The 17,717-nt window shown below is 48.4% G+C and overlaps 1 protein-coding gene across 1 annotated transcript in view; it reads left to right on the top strand.

The window, feature by feature from the left end:
- Positions 1–17,717, top strand: part of OBSL1 (obscurin like cytoskeletal adaptor 1) — a 60,920-nt gene that overhangs the window by 12,870 nt on the left and 30,333 nt on the right. Inside the window, exons 7-13 of the mRNA XM_044304375.1 lie at positions 8,456–8,728; positions 10,146–10,418; positions 11,995–12,267; positions 13,533–13,799; positions 14,070–14,342; positions 14,845–15,117; positions 17,417–17,689. Of these exons, the coding sequence (XP_044160310.1) occupies positions 8,456–8,728; positions 10,146–10,418; positions 11,995–12,267; positions 13,533–13,799; positions 14,070–14,342; positions 14,845–15,117; positions 17,417–17,689 (1,905 nt within the window). The remainder of the gene's footprint in view (positions 1–8,455; positions 8,729–10,145; positions 10,419–11,994; positions 12,268–13,532; positions 13,800–14,069; positions 14,343–14,844; positions 15,118–17,416; positions 17,690–17,717) is intronic.

The following is a 17,717-nucleotide window of genomic DNA, read 5'->3' as shown; positions in this document are numbered from 1 at the left end:
GGTCCCTACCACCCAGGTGTCTGAATGCTCCATAGGCCCATTCCGCATAGGAGAGAGTGACCAGCCTAGGCCAGCCAATGGAGGTCCCCACCCTGGTGTAAACCTCTGTGTTAAAGGGACAATGAAGCAGGAAGTGGTCCATGCTTTCCAGCACACCACCGCACTCCTCACGGGGACACCCCCTGTCCTCAGAGCTCCTACACTTCAGATTGTCCCTCACACACAGTTTCCCATGGAAGCAGCGCCAAGTCAAGTCAAAGAACTTCAAGGGGATCCTATTGGAATTTAAAAGCCGTAACCCAACCCTCAGATCCCGACCTGGGCAGTCCCTGAGGGCCAGAGGTTTCTGGAAATGGGTCAACAGAACCCTCTGGTCAAGGAGTCTCCTTGACTGAGTCCTGATTTCCCACATCCCCAGACCCCACCGACGTAATACCTTCAGAACCAGGGCAGCATAAGCCGGGAGATGCCCATGTGGTGTGCGGAGATCCTTCACTTGCCCCCCTGTCTCCCATTCCTGGAAGAAAGGCCGAAACCATCCCCGACAGGAGGCTACCCACAGAGGAGCCCTCTCTTGCCAGAGGTTCGAGAGATTAATCTTAATAAAGGTGTTCACCAGGAACACCACAGGGTTGACCATACCCAACCCTCCTAGTCTCCTCGTACGGTAAGTAACCTCCCTCTTGACAAGGTTCAGTCTGTTTCCCCATAACATCTGGAAGAACAGACTGTAGACCCGAGTCCAGAAAGGTTCCGGCAAGACGCACACACTGCCCAGATATAACAGCAAAGGGATCAGGTAGGTTTTGATAATGTTCACCCTTTCCCTGAGGGTTAAAGACCAACCCTTCCACTGGTCCACCTTCTGAGCGGCAATCTTAAGCCTGCTATCCCAGTTTTGATGGGGGTAATCCCCCTGGCCAAATTCAATGCCGAGGACTTTTGTAGATTCCTGGGGCTCTGGAAGGGTGTCCGGGAGATCAAAACCAGGATCTCCACCTCCCAGCCAGAGACTCTCACACTTATCTCGGTTGATCTTGGACCCAGATGACTCTGAGTAGCGCTCTACCTCAGACAGTACCCACTCTGCCTCCCCTCTCGAAGACACAAAGATAGTTACGTCATCAGCATACGCCACCACCCTCAGTGTAGTCTCCGGAGCCGCCCGGTCCATCCCGATGCCCGCCAACGGCCCACGATCAACCCCTCTAAGGAAGGGATCGATCGCGAACACGTACAAAAGCGGGCTCAGAGGACAACCCTGGCGAACCCCAGATCCCACCCCAAAAGGACGCCCAATCCAACCATTCACAAGCGGGAAACTCTCTGCCCCTGCATACAAGGTCTTAAGCCAATCAACAAACCCCCCGGGCAGGCCATATCTCAGAAGGACAGACCAGAGGTACTCGTGGTTAACACGATCAAATGCTTTTGCCTGATCCAAGGACAGCATGTACCCCTTCCAGTGACCTGCCCTGCCCTGCTCCACGGCCTCCCGGACACTGAGCACAGCACTAAAAGTACTGTGGCCGGGAACAGAGCAATGCTGGGCCCCAGAAAGGAGCTGGGGTGCAAACTTCACCAGCCGATTAAATAGCACCTTTGCCAAAATCTTTCTGTCCACACCGAGGAGCGCTATGGGACGCCAATTCTCAATGTGGAAAGGATCTTTACCCTTTGACAGGATGATCAGGGCCGACCTCCTCATTGACTTTGGTAGAGTACCCGAGGAGAGACACTCATTTAATACCTCAGTCAAGAGGGGAACTAAGGTGTCCTTAAAGGTCTTGTAAAACTCAGATGTTAAGCCATCCGGACCAGGTGATTTTTTGGGAGCAAGCCCCTCAATCACCAGACTGACTTCCTCTTCACTGATCATTTCCGTCAAACCGTCAAGAGAGGGGTCTACCCCTGGTTCAGGGACAGTTTCAGTCAGGAAAGCCGATATCTTATCACGATCAAGATCCCTCCTTGCCATGAGATGTGAGTAAAAGGATCTGACAACCTCCAGGATCCCTGATCTGGACCTTCTCAGAGAACCCGTACTATCAATCAGTCCTGACACAATCTTACTACTCACTGACATCCTGCAGTTTTTGTAAGGGTCGGGCGAGCGGTATTTCCCGTAATCCCTCTCAAAAACTAAAGATGCGTGCCTATCGTACTGACACCTCATAAGCAAAGACTTCACTCTGGAGATCTCCTCACGGCTACCCCCAGTCGAGACAAGACGTTCGAGTTTCCTCCTCAGGCCCTGATACAGGCGATACTTACTCAGACTCCTGAGGCTCGAGAGCTGGCGGAAGAATCTCCCCACCCTTTCCTTGAAGATCTCCCACCACTCAGACTTACTGCCGCAGAGATCCAGCAATGGTACCTGGCTCTGAACGAAATCCTCAAAGGACTGTCTTATCTCCGCTTCTTCCAAGAGAGACGAATTGAGCCTCCAGTAGCCCCTTCCCATTCGGGGGGTCTCTGCAACATTCAGAGAAAACAAAATCATACAGTGGTCGGAGAACTCCACCTCCACAGCGGACACGGCTGAAGAGACGGCTTCCTCCTTTAAATAAAACCTGTCTATTCTAGACCTACAACTAGCCCTATGATAGGTGAACCCCGGGTGGCCTGGGGTGTGCCGGATGTGGACATCCACCAGACGAGCCTCACTAGCTATTTTATTAAGCGCAATGCTGTCGTAAGTCAGCTTGTCCCTGGAACCTCCCCTATCCTGGGGCCTCGTGACAGTATTGAAGTCCCCTCCAAAGACCACCTGCCGACTTGTAAAAAGATAGGGCTTGATCCTCATGAAGAGACACTTACGGTCCCACTTGGACTGGGGACCATAGATGTTAATTAGACGAAGTTCTTGTCCCCTCATGAGGACATCCAGGATCAGGCACCTCCCCATTTCTAATTCAATAACCCGTCGGCATTCTACCGGTGCAGTAAAAAGGACTGCCACCCCGCTATACGGCTCGGCCGCAAGAGACCAGTAGGAGGATCCGCGTCGCCACTCCCTTTTAGCTTTAAATACAGATGCCAAATCTGGCAGCCTGGTCTCCTGCAAAAACAAAATGTCAGCTTCAACCCGGCTGAAAAAATCAAAGGCCGCAAATCTAGCCGTATCTGACTTAATGCTGGCGACATTAATGGACGCCAGCGTCAACGGAGTGAGTGCCGCCATCATGGGTGATTGAATTAGATGGCTTTCTTTTCCCACTGCCCCCACCAACTTTTTCATCAGATGATGGCTTACCCCTCTTCAAACAAACAGATGTGTCCATTTCACCTCTGCCCTTGTGCTCTGACTCCAAGCCAGCCCCCACCCCTGAGGACATGTTTTCCCCAGTAGAAGGAGGCTCGGCGTCCCCCGCAGGCCCAGGTGTCACCGCGACTCCCGAAACCTCCCCACCGGCTCCCTCCCCTGAGGAGGGGGAGGTGTCACCAATGGCTTGGAACCGGTTTGAGAGACTAATCAGAGGGGGGTTGGTTGTACCTTCCTTTGGCATCTGGCGGGTGGGAGAAGATCTTAAATCTCCCTTTTTCCCTGTACGTTTATTACCCTGCTTTTGCCATCCCCCACTTCCCCCGTCATGGGGGGATAATGAGGAGATGGCACCTTCCTCTTCCTGGATCCTCCCAATTTCCTCATCCAGCTCACTGTCCCTTTGGGCCTCAGCAGTAGCAGCAGTCTCAGGGGTGAGATCAGGGGTCATCCCAGCTTCCCCAGTTGCCTGAGGTTCCCGGGATTCACCCATCTCCCTCTCCCTTCGGCGATTTTCCTGACGCCTCAGTTGGGCAGGCGTCTTTTGCTTACTTTTCTTCCCTGGCCCCTCTGTTCCTTCACTTCTGCCAGCCCCTGCCCCAGTAGAATTGGCCTCACGGCTTCCTCCCGCCGGGGCATTGACCGCATTGGCAAAGGAATGAGGGCAGCGACTGAATGGGTGACCTAAGTCACCACACAGGTGACACCTAATCTCTGCACATGATGCAGCGAGGTGGCCAATCTCCCCACACAGCGCGCACTTCTGTACAGTGCAGTCAGCACTGAAGTGTGTGGGGCTGCCGCATCTGTGACAGAGCTTCGGCTGACCCTGGTAGAAAATCTGGATGCGATCCCTTCCAAGGAAGGTGGCAGATGGTATGTGAGTAACTGTGTTTCCTAAAAGCCTAAGTTTTACCATGAACGTCCAGGCCCCAGACCAGATGCCATGTTCATCCCTGTTCTTCTTGGGAACCTCCACCACCTCCCCATATCGGCCGAGCCACGTCATGATGTCAATACACGAGAGTGACTCGTTACGGGTTAGAACGGTCACCCTCTTCACATTGTTCTGACGAGACACTGCCTGGACGGCAAAATCTCGCCAGCTGGGCTCGTCCTTTGCCATCTCATAGTTCGACCAGAAGAGCTCAAGTCCCTCCGGCCGAACAAAGCTGACATCGAACTCCGGGGTCCCATAGGGATGTATCAAGGCGTAGATGTCTGTCGCCTTGAAGCCCATCTTTAGAAGGAGCTCAACAACTTCTGATCTTGAAGGACATGTATCACTGCCCCTCCACCTCAGACGGACCACATTCCTACGGAGAGCACCCTGCCCAGCTGTCGGGAGGGACCACGTGGTCTCCCCGCTCCTTTGCTCTCGGAAGGCTGAGAGGCCATGCCTATCTATCCAAAAGGATAGATCAACCTCCCTCCCCTCTACATTGATTGTGCTCTCCCCTCTCTTTAGAGCCTCCAGAAGACGCCGCTGCAAAACGCCGTCCCCAGAGCCAGAGGACAAGGAGGGTCCCCTACTCACCCCGGCCGTGACAGTAGCAAAACTGCGCACAGGGGCTGCCACAGCCGGGGGGGCAACCGGACCAGGTTCCACACCCTCCCCGCTTACCAAAGACCCTCCACCACCCACTTCCATATCTTCCATCCCCAAACCAGCCTTACTTACAACAGATTCTGCGACCTCCCTTCCTTCCCTCCTAACACCATTCACTCCACCATCCAAACCCCCAGACATATTTTTATTAAAAATAATTTTCTGCCCCCCACCTGCTCCCTCACTCATACTGGCTGAACCGGTGTGTTTTGGTGTAATTATTGGTACCTCAGCATCACTGGGCCCTGGGGTCGGAGCTGCCCCCAAAAGACAGACCACAGCCCCAACCCCACTTTTATCATTGCCCTCCGCTTCCTCAGTACTACCATTTACAACTTTTGGACGCCGCTGATCCATTACCGGGCGCCACTGATCCAAACGCTGCTGATCTGTTCTTTCATGGCGCCGCTCATCTGGACCAGCAGCGCCAATACAAAACAAAGGCTTTGGCCTCAGTTCTTGACCTTCATTGGGAGGCGTAACCGTCATAGCTCCGACAGCTCCTTCATGCCTCTGCTGGCCCGAGGGAACAGCGTCATCAGCGGTTGGAGCCATCGGAGCTCCTGCAGCCATCTGTGGCGTGGAGCCACCCCCTCCTCCCATCAGGGAGCAAACTCCAGCGCCAGAGATTTTTCTCTCATCCTCCGCAGTAACCTTCCTGTCCGGCTTTTCAGCCGGTGTCGCACCAGCTCCATCCCCGTTACTGCAAACAGAGACGGAGCTCACCACCATATCGGATACCTCGCTCTCCCCTCTCTCCTGCACCGAGTCCACTGCAGGACACGGGCTGGGCTGAGAAGAGGGGCTAATACAGTGAGCCGGCCCTGCGGTCGACCCGGGGGTCCCAGGGAGGGGGGTGTATACATATCTTACCTGCTCCTGGAGCTTGGTCTTCTTAGCCTTTTTCTTTCCTTCCCCAGGCGTCTCCGGTGGCAACTCATCACCAAAGCATAAGTCCTGGAAACGCACTGGGGACTCCAGGAGCTGGATCTCCTCCACTAGGGCCCCTCCCGGGCCGCAGGTCTCATACTCATCCCCCGAGCCGCAGCTGGGTGACCTTGCTATTTGGCGTGCAGGGGGCCCACTGTACGGAATCTGCTCCTGCAGGCTGCCAGGTGGATCTTGCTGGTCATCATCATCATCCTCCTCCTGCACTACTGGTTCCTTCTCCACCTGGCTGTCAGGCTGCTGCCCCATCTGCCCCTTCTCCTCCGCCATCTTCCGAAAACGTTCCTCGTTTAGGAGTTTTTCCTTAAACGGGCCGCTTTTATCTCGGAGTACAGTCCGCCTTTGCTCAATCTCGCCAATGTCAGCTTGTAGCTGCTTTATTTGGCTCTCCAGCCCCTGCTTCTTCCTCTTTGGGGCCACTCCAACACAAGACCTCAAGCCGCGCACAGGGCCGGTGCTACCATAAGGCAGACCAAGCGGCTGCCTTAGGGCGCACCCTGGGGGAGGGCGGAAAAATGTGACATGGAGGGGGAGAAATGTGACATGGAGGCATGATGGCTGACATGGGGGCATGATGGCTTACATGGAGGGCTGATGGATGGGGGCTGATGGCTGACATGGGGGGGCTAATGGCTGACATGGCGGCATGATGGCTGACATGGGGGGCTGATGGATGGGGGCTGATGTCTGACATGGGGGTCTGATCTGAGGTCTGATTAACATTGGGGGTCTGATTGGGGCTGTTAGCTGAGGTCTGATTAGCATTGGGGTCTGATTGCTGGTCTGACCTGAGGTGTAATGGAAAATATGTTTTTATTATTATCCTCCTCTAAAACCTAGGTGCGTCTTAGAGGGCAAAAAATATGGTCCTCAAACTAGTGATTGTCTGAAGCAGAGAGAAGATACCAGGACCACACAGAGGAGAAGCCAGCTGCTGCAGATGGGACTAGGGTCAAGGGAGCTGCGAGGGGGGGGGCGCCAAAATGTAGCTTCGCTTGTGTTGGCAAAAATCCTTGCACCGGCCCTGGCCGCGCAGCTCCTCCCGGAGCCTCCTCAGGGTCTTAGTCGCGTCTTCGTACTCACGGAGGTGGCTCATGACCCGGGATCCGTAGGTGGAAATGGACTCCCGGGCCCTCAGTACGCCCCAGCCTTCCTCCTCAAGATCTGCTTCACCTCCGTGAACACTCGGCTTTTGCTGGGCCCCGGAAGGGCCACTCTCACCCATGCTGGCATTCGGGTCCTCCTTAGCGGATCCAGCCTTGCGGCTCTTCCTACTACCCTCAGACTCAGGGGAGACAGAAGCCACATTACTGCGACTCCTGCCAGATCTTCTTACCCCTGAGTCCTCCATGCAGGCCAAACGCTGGCTTCTCCTGTCCCCTGAAGGCCTGCCGCTGGGAACAGGAGCCTGGGGCTTGCTTCCCTCGCTCATGCCTGAGAACCCACTCTCCCCCTGGGGAGGAGAGAGCCGGCCTCAGGTGGATAGATTTTCCTCCAAACGCTCAGGAGCAGCAGCAGCAGCAGCAGCTACACACAGCCACAGGCGACCACACCCACAGGTAATCGCAGCTCAGGAACAGCTGGTCCAGAGCTGCACTCACTATTCTGCTGGTGGAGTCACTGTGTACATACATTACATTAATTATCCTGCACTGATCCTGAGTTACATCTTGTATTATACTCCAGAGCTGCACTCACTATTCTGCTGGTGGAGTCACTGTGTACATACATTGCATTACATATCCTGTACTGATCCTGAGTTACATCCTGTATTATACTCCAGAGCTGCACTCACTATTCTGCTTGTGCAGTCACTGTGTACATACATTACATTACTTATCCTGTACTGATCCCGAGTTACATCCTATAGAACACTCCAGAGCTGCACTCACTATTCTGCTGGTGCAGTCACTGTGTACATACATTACATATCCTGTACTGATCCTGAGTTACATCCTGTATTATACTCCAGAGCTGCACTCACTATTCTGCTGGTGCAGTCACTGTGTACATACATTACATTACTTATCCTGTACTGATCCTGAGTTACATCCTGTATAATATTCCAGAGCTGCACTCACTATCCTGCTGGTGCAGTCACTGTGTACATTACATTACTAATCCTGTACAGATCCTGAGTTACATCCTGCATTATACTCCAGAGCTGCACTCACTATTCTGCTGGTGCAGTCACTGTGTACATACATTACATTACTTATCCTGTACTGATCCTGAGTTATATCTTGTATTATACTCCAGAGCTGCACTCCCTATTCTGCTGGTGCAGTCACTGTGTACATACATTACATTACTTATCCTGTACTGATCCTGAGTTACATCCTGTATTATATTCCAGAGCTGCACTCACTGTTCTGCTGGTGCAGTCACTGTGTACATACATTACTTATCCTGTACTGATCCTGAGTTACATCCTGTATTATACTCCAGAGCTGCACTCCCTATTCTGCTGGTGCAGTCACTGTGTACATACATTACATTACTTATCCTGTACTGATCCTGAGTTATATCTTGTATTATACTCCAGAGCTGCACTCACTATTGACATCCTTCCTATCAAGCTGTCTTATGTCATCTACCTACTAAGCTCTTGATTCTTCTCATTCTATATCTAGAGCCTCCAGTGAAGATCATAAACACCAGTGATGACACAGAACATAAATGTGTGAGCGGAGAACCCCTGGTGCTGAGCTGTGAGGTGTCCAGGGAGAACGCCCATGTGCGCTGGTACCGGGATGGGGTGGAGGTGGAGGAGAGCGAGAACATCAGGTTGGAGTCTGATGGAAGACATCGCAGGTTGATCATTACATGTGCCAAACCGGAGGACTCGGGGGAGTTTGTCTGTGACACTGGTGACGATTCGGTCTTCTACATGGTGTCGGTGACAGGTCAGTGACAAGTTCCAGAGCGTTCACACTTCTGCCTTCCTGTAACAATCAACTAATTCCAACGTCTAGGAGTCTGGTCGGAGACCAGAGATAATAATAGAGCCTGAGACAAACAACCGGGCGATTAGGTATTAAGATGGGTGTAATGAAGAAAACTCGAGAGGGTGGTGATAAGAAAACTGGATCCAGGTCAAGTCACCCCCATTAACCTGTTATCTGAATGCTGGAATGTCCATGACCTAATCATAGGCACAAGACGAGTGGAAAGTGTCCATGATGCGATTTTAGTGGTCGGGTATGAAATAAATATTTGTGGTGTAACGCAGAGCAATGGAACATTTTCAAAACTTTTTTTTACCACAATGAGGGTAAAGAATAATTCTGTGAAAAGGATTTCCACCCAAAAATTCCAAATAGTGGAGGAGGGGGGGGGAGGGGGGGGGTCACAGACTTGATGATCGGTTCATTGTTAAAGGGGTATTCCGATTAGAACATGGTAGTCCTTATCCACTGTATGGAGGATTGTTGTTAGCAGGGGACCCATGTTGTAGGCGGCTACACACTGAGAGAAGGCTGGGCAAACATAAGTAGACAGGGCCAGCAATACTGTAGTACAGCACAAAATATTGCCGCAACAGAACCAAATACCAAAGTCCAGCATAAAATACCCCCCCCCCCCCCCAGCTGTATCGCCGCCCTGAGGATAGCAATACAGTTGAATGCAGGAGGGCACTTTCCGCCACCGGTGCATAAGAACATGATGCGTCTAGCATTAATAAATGCTGAGAGTGTCAGACCGCTATGTACTCAGAGGAGGGTTGGGGCAGCCCCCTGAGACACCGGCCCACCGGGTCTATGGCCAGTCTGTCCTTGGTTGTTATATCTGAAAGGTTGGGACGGCCATCGCTAGAACGAGGATGGTGTTCTTCTGATGTTCTTCTGCACAGTTCACCAACACTTTGGGTAAAGAGCCTGTACACAGTATTACAGAGCATCAGGCACTACATGTGCCGCCATATGGAGCCTCCATACCACACTGTAGAATAGGTACAGTATATACTCCACTAGAAGTAATGATGCCATACGATGTCTGATGGAACATGCCACAGTTTATTTTAGCCAGATTTTGTATAGCTACAACATAAAAAAAAAAAAATGTTTCTATGTAAAAAATGACCTGATCAGTGATCCCCAGCGATCAGCTGCAATCAGTGGAGAAATACACCAGGAAGCTTTCAATTTGCCTGCAGTGCCACCACAGGGGAAAGGAAGTATTACAAGAATTACCAATGAGTTCAGTAGTACATACACAAGTGGCGGGTCCTCCAGAGAGCGACAGATGGGGTTTCCTATGTCTATGGGCAGATTTAAGGTCTAGTTATGATCACTATATAAAGCACTTGTCTGTCTTCCTTAGAGCCCCCTGTGAAAATAGTGAACACCAGTGACGATGTGGAGTACAAGTCCATGAGTGGTGAGAGCGTGGTACTGAGCTGCGAGGTCTCCAGAGAGAACGCCCCGGTGCTTTGGTACAAAGATGGTGTGGAGATCCAGGAGAGCGACAACATCAGAATCCAGTCACATGGAAGAGAGCGCAGGTTAATTATTTCTGCTGCAAGACCAGGAGACTCTGGAGAGTTTTCATGTGACGCTGGGCAGGATTCCATTTTTTACAGTGTCACTGTAGCAGGTGAGTGTTACCACTCCTGACATACCATGGTCATCAGTGATCTATCAACTGATATGGGGCCCATGTTGACCTGACAATGCTTTTCCCTGCTTCCTGTGACAGTGTCAAAGCCGCTACTTACAGTCACCACTAGAGGGAGCTCATTGTATACAGATTTATAAAGCTCCATTGAGTTCAGCTATGCAGGGAGCTCCCCCTAGTGGTGGTAGTATGCAACCATAACTACATAATTTACCAAGTGCAAAAAACAGAGGCCCTCCCATATACACCTGGAGTAGATTTCAGCTATAACTTACGTCAATTTTCTGGTGTAAATTCTTGTAAATGTGCTGGATTGTGATGGCCCCAACCCTTAAGTTAACCTCTGCCCACTTTTTTTTTTTTAAGTGTTGAAAACGGTGTAAAACATAAAAAGTTGCAAAATGTTTGTGTAAATTGTCATTCGCAGCAGATTTTGCTACGTTTTTACCCCATAAACCTTTTGTAAATGACCCCCAATGCATGTGTCCAATTAAGAATCTGAATTCCACTTGTGGATTTTCCACCTGCAAATCTGGACAGAAAATCTGCAGCATGCTTGTGGCTGCAGCCTGTGTTTCACTGTCTCTCTCTTTATATCATACAAGCAGTAATCATGGGGGACTGGAAGGGGGAGAATACTTTTCTAGATTTTATCCTAGAAAACCTTGCAGTCATTCTCTACCTACTGTGAAATGGCTGATAACAGGTAACAGTAGACTGCACAACAAATGGAGATGATAGCCTTCAGATCCGCAGTTCTTACAAAATAGTTCCAAGCTAAAATCTCGGATGATTATATTTCTAAATTCTCTTTTAATCCTATTATTCAGCTTCCAGTATCTTTATTTTTTTTATTTTTTAACACAGGATTTTCTCCCCTTTATAGTCAGTCAGCTGAATTCAGAGACCTTTTTATGATAAAAGATAAGCATCTAAGTGTGTCAGCACAGTGTCAGGCAGCAGCCAGGAAAGTGTCAATGATACTGGATGGGGGAACAGCTTTGTATAAATCACTGTCCCCTTCACACGGGGAAGGCATCTCAAAGTCACATCACTTCTTCATCCTCCCTCTGCAGTCTGCACCCTTCAGCTTCTAGATAGAGATTATCTCCGGGAATGTATTCTCCAGCTATAATGTGACAGAATAATAAGAAAAACCGTTTGTTCTGTGAGATGCAAGGTACATTCAGCTCTAGGAAAGGATTTTTATCTCCATATGCGTTATGGGATGGAGTGAAGTTCTAGACTGGAACCAGAGAAGAGCATGAGAGAAATGGAAATATATTAAATAAAAAGATAAGAATGTAAAAGAAAAGTAAAATAAAATAAAAGCATCCATTTTGCCTGACCCTCCCTTTCTCCCCTCCAGTGCTGGTGCCTGTGAAACAACATGATTAGGAAAATATGTATAATGTCTACAAAGAAACCAAGTAAACAAAGTTCTACCCCTTTTCGCTAAGCCCCACCCCTGAGGAACAGGAGGAGAGACAGACCACTGATATTTTCAACACAACAGTCTCTTGTGGTATTTATGAAGGTTTTCTGTACTCTTCAGATCCTCCAGTGAAAATCGTAAACACTGACGACGATGCAGAACATCGGCGGGTGAGCGGAGAGCGAGTGGTGCTGAGCTGTGAAGTGTCAAGAGAGAACGCTCTGGTGCACTGGTATAAGGATGGTGAGGAGCTGGAGGAAAGTGAAAACATCGTCATAGAGGCGGACGGTTGTCACCGCAGGCTGATCATCCAATCTGCCCAAACCCAAGATTCAGGAGAGTTTATGTGCGATGCTGGAGATGATTCTATTTTCTACAACGTATTTGTGAAAGGTCAGTGACTTTCCACTCACAGCACGATTGGTCCATTGCATATAGGAATTGATGAGTGACCAGTTGATTAGTTTATTCTTTGAAGTACTGGTTTTATGGGCATCCCTCCCCTGCATATGAAATGTCATATTCAGAAGCTTGTCAGAATCTGGAGCGGAGGATGAGAGTGGTAGTGGCTCTGGCTATCCCAGACAATCACAACAGCTTTGCAGTGAAACGAGGAGGCACCCTTTCTGGGGCTCCTGCCTGATAGTAGCTGGGGTGCCCTTGATGCAGGGTGTGGAAAGTGTGATGGCTGGTGTAGGTGTAGAAGACAGTAACAAGGCCAAAGGTAGAAGAATAAACTGTACACAGTGCAATTCTCTCTATGATGATGATGTACGGATTTAGGCAAGGATGGGAGTTATCCTGCTATAGTCTCTCTGGCTGGCAACAGTAACTTGGCAATAATGGCTGTAATGTCCACTTTGGGATACAAGGTTTTGAAGGCACATCTGGCCAGGACGTGCTCAGGTGTGAAGGTGTCTTAACAGTATCCCTCACAGCAGTAAAGTCTGAATGGCTGTAGTAGCAGGTTGCCTTACTGACTCCTTTGCTTGGCCATGCAGATTCCAAGTTCTCCTTGCAGTAAATCACACAGAAATCAGTCTCTGGAACTGGAGGCCTAAGAAGGAGCATGAAGAAACAGCTTCCTTCCTCTCTGAACTTTCTCCTAAGACTGACTGAGCAACGGCTGAACCAGGATTATTAACCCTGGTTGTGCCATCAATCCCCAGCTATGCTGGGGGGAAGGCAATACATAACATAGCAATATATTAACAATACATAACATTTAATTGACAAGCCATTTGTAGGTAGGTGCTCCGGGGTACTGTACGTACAGCTCCTCAATGTTGTCACACAGTGATTAACCCTACCATTCATTGTCCAATAACCAGTCCATAGGGTGCCATACAAATAATATTGCCACATGACGTTTAAAGGCTATGTATACCTTAGGGGGCATTTCTTTTTACAATTGCATTTTACTCACTCAAAAATGCCTCAGAAGATGTTCATAACCTTTAATAAAAGGGCCATAAACTAGAGAAGGCATGCGGAAATAAAGGAAGGCTCCCATTAACTGCTGATATGGAAAGAAGAGAGTCCTAGGTTGCATTGTCCTGTCCACAGTGAATACTGAATAAGCTAAACCCAGGTTTTTTTTGTCATATAAATTTTATTATTTTAACCCTATAATCCTGTACCTCTCTTTTTCTCTGTAGACCCTCCTGTCAAGATAATAAGCACGAGCGACACCAAAGAGATCCTCAGCGGGGAGCGCCTGGAGCTGAGCTGTGAGGTGTCACGAGAAAACGCAGAGGTCTATTGGTACAAGGATGATGAGGAATTACAAGAAAGTGAGAACATCATACTCGAGGTGGATGGTTGTCACCACCGGTTGATCATTCTCTCGGTACAGACGGCAGACTCCGGTGAATTTGTCTGCGATGCCACTGATGACTCTGCTGTCTTCAATGTGACTGTAACAGGTCAGTTTTCAATAGATATATAAATATAGTACTGCCTTGAATTTTTCAGATTTATCATTCTGTTCTAGGCATCGAGCAACCAGTACTGCAATCCAAGGTTAAAGTTGCATGAAGGTGCAAGTTGTGCATTTGCAGTGCTAACTGCCTTACTTCACCCACCATAAGTAATATTGTATGTTTGGGAATTGGCTCTGAGTTGAGGTCTATGCTATGCAGCTGTCTTATGCCATCTCCTTACTAAGCTCTTGATGCTTCTCATTCTTAATCTAGAGCCTCCAGTGAAGATCATAAATACAGATGATGACACGGAACATAAATGTTTGAGTGGAGAACCTGTGGCGCTGAGCTGTGAGGTGTCCAGGGAGAACGCCCATGTCCGCTGGTATCGGGATGGGGTGGAGGTGGAGGAGAGCGAGAACATTAGAGTGGAGTCAGATGGGAAACATCGCAGGTTGATCATGACATGTGCCACACCAGAGGACTCGGGGGAGTTTGTCTGTGACACTGGTGATGATTCGGTCTTCTACACGGTGTCGGTGACAGGTTGGTGACAAATTCTATTATATCTCTGTAAGATACAACATATTTCTCAGTAATATTTACAGTATATGTGTTGACTCCTTGAATGAGAAGCCCCACCACCACTATGGATGAGAACCACATGAAGACCATGGATTAACTTTTTTGTTCATGTAGACTTACCAATTTAGCTGGAAATAGAAAGCTTTTTTACCTACCATACCTGTAGTAAAGATACACAATGGGCATGACGTACGTGAGTGTGGTGACATCACAGCTTTCACATGGTGTCATGTCCTTGCTTGACCTCATATGACATAATTTGTCCTGCTATGGCCAGTATGAGACAAAACAGTAGTCTATTAATGATGTTCCCATAGTAGTGCCCAAAAACAACTTCTGTGGATCGTTGTTCCTCCCTCGAAATGAAGGAACTCTTGACATCCAAGTGCTTACCAACAAGGCAAAAATTGATGTAGCAGTGACCTTGTGGTCAAAAAGATCTAATCACCGTTTTCCTCCCCAGAACCTCCTGTGAAGATCCTGAATGCAGATGATGACACAGACGAGAGGTGTTTTAGTGGAGAAGAGCTGGTGTTGAGCTGTGAGGTGTCTCGGGAGAATGCCCCAGTCCGCTGGTACAAAGATGGGGAGAGAATAGAAGACAGCGAGAGTGTCCGTCTTGAGTCCGATGGGAGACGTCGCCGTTTGGTCATCCTCTGTGCACAGACACAAGATTCGGGGGAGTTTGTCTGTGATGCTGGTGATGACTCGATATTGTACAATGTGACGGTGACAGGTATGAACACATTATAACACATGGGGTCATGAGTATGGAAGGGATGCTCTTGCCATTTGTGTTGAATGTTGCACCAAATATACCATACATTTTTTTATTTTTATGGTTTTGCATTTCAAGTACATTTATTCTAGCGGGAAGGTATAATGGAGATAGACATGCTAAAATAAAGGCCTGCTTTTTTGCAATAAGGCGCTTAAATATGGTGTAGTTTCCCCAGATATATTGCATGTGCCCCATGGTAATGAGTTTGCAATATGTTTAGGAATTGAATGAAAGCATGTGTCGTGCCCTGAGTGAAACACAAGAGAGGCGCTGCTTTCCTTTGTTTTGATATTGGGCATTATGTAATAAGGTCATCATGCAGTATGTATACACATAGGCATACATATTCAAGTAAAATGGATTGAGTTGCGTTAGGCTACTTTCACACTAGTGTTTTTTGCGGATCCGTCATGGATCTGCAAAAATGCTTCTGTTACTGATAATACAACTGTCTGCATCCGTCACTAACGTATCCGATTGTATTATGTCTTATATAGCCATGACGGATCCGTCACGAACACCATTGAAAGTCAATGGGTGGCGGATCCATTTTCTATTATGTCAGAGAAAACGGTTTCCTTCCCCGTTCACTTACATTGTGAGTCATGACGGATCCGTCTTGCTCTGCAACACATCACGGACAGAAAAACGCTGCTTGCAGCATTATTCTGTCCGTGATGGGGATGCAACGGAACGGAATGCATTTTGCTGCATTCCGTTCTGTTCAGTTCAGTTTTGTCCCCATTGACAATGAATGGGGACAAAACTTAAAGGTTTTCTTCTGCTATTGAGATCCTATGACGGATATCAATAGCGGAATTGAAAACACTGGTGTGAAAGTAGCCTTACCAGTCCATAGGCAAAAGCGGTGCTGTTTTTGGAGGTAAAAATAACACTCTTTTGTTTTTGCTTCTTCAGATGGCGGAAGACGTTAGATTATGGTTAGTTTAAAGAGGACCTTTCACCGATTATGACACTGAACTAAGTATACAGACATGGAGAGCGGCGCCCGGGGATCTCACTGCACTTACTATTATCCCTGGGCGCCGCTCCGTTCTCCCGCTATGCCCTCCGGTATAACCGGTCACAAAGTTATAGTAGGCGGAGTCTGCCCTTGTTCTTCTGTAGCGCTGGCCAATCGCATTGCAGAGCTCACAGCCTGGGAGAAAATAACCTCCCAGGCTGTGAGCTCTGCGCTGCGATTGGCCAGCGCTAGAGCAGAACAAGGGCAGACTCCGCCTACCATAACTTAGTGACTGAAATCTCCGCCTACTATAACTTAGTGGCCGGAGATACCAGAGGGAATAGCAGGAGAACGGAGCGGCGCCCAGGGATAATAGTAAGTGCAGTGAGATCCCCGGGCGCCGCTCTACAGGTCTGTATTCTTAGTTCACAGTGTAAAAATCGGTGAAAGGTCCTCTTTAAATAATGACACTAGGGGTTCCGGAGCAATAATGCCTAGTTCTCTAGAACAATGGCTCAATGGCAGTTGATGCTCAAGTATAAAATTCATTTGGCGCTCTCGAACAATGACTGGGGTTGTAGTACAATGACTCAGTGACACTTCATTCTCTAGAACAGTGGCACTTGGGGCTCTAGAAAAATTACTCAGTAACATAGTTTGAAAGGCTGAAAAAAACATCCCTCCGTCTGTTATCCTGCAAGTTGATCCAGAGGAAGGAAAAAAAAAACTGAGGTGTTCTGGAAACATTAGAGAAGCACAAGTCTTTCTTTTAGAAAATCACTTTAATCTTCAGTAGCAGTATCCATAAATCCTGATTTTTTAAGAGACATTTTAATTATTCAGTATTAGTGGCATTTGTAGCACCAGTACATTGATTCAGTAACACTAGGGACTCTAGAAAAATGACTCGGTGACATGTGAGGCTCTAGAACAATGACTCAATGACACCTAAAGTTCCAGGACAATAGCTTAACGTCATTTGGAGAGCTAGAATAATGACGCTGGGCACTGTAGAACGCTTGGTGGCAAATAAGACTCCAACCACTGATGTAATGATATTTGTTGCTTGTGTTTCCATGAAAATGTCATATACACATGAAGCCATAATGGTGACCCTACAATAAAGGCATATGGTTTTTGTTGTACCATAAACAAAAGGCACCTTCATATTTTGGAGCCTATAGAATTGATATGTAGCATAGGGATATTTAGAATCTATGGATGAGAGCGAAAAACATTACCTGTAACATTACATGGAGAACTAGTTTCGAACACAATCTGTTCTTTCAGATCCTCCCGTGAAAATCGTGAACACAAGTGATAATGTTGAGCACAAGTGTCTCAGTGGAGGGCGAGTGACACTGAGCTGCGAGGTGTCCAGGGAGAATGCCAAAGTATGTTGGTACAAAGATGGTGTGGAAGTAGAAGAAAGTGAGGACTTTATTCTAGAGTCAGATGGAAAATATCATAGACTCATCATCCCTAATGCTCAAGTCCAAGACTCAGGAGAATTCGTCTGTGATGCCAAAGATGACTGTGTCTTCTATAATGTTCTGGTATCAGGTCAGTGGTCTTCTGCATCTCTTTCATA

This window comes from Bufo gargarizans, chromosome 8, assembly GCF_014858855.1.
Source record: "Bufo gargarizans isolate SCDJY-AF-19 chromosome 8, ASM1485885v1, whole genome shotgun sequence".
NCBI lineage: Eukaryota > Metazoa > Chordata > Amphibia > Anura > Bufonidae > Bufo > Bufo gargarizans.
The sequence above is the reverse complement of the archived record's forward strand: the minus strand, read 5'-3'. Positions and strand labels throughout refer to the sequence as shown.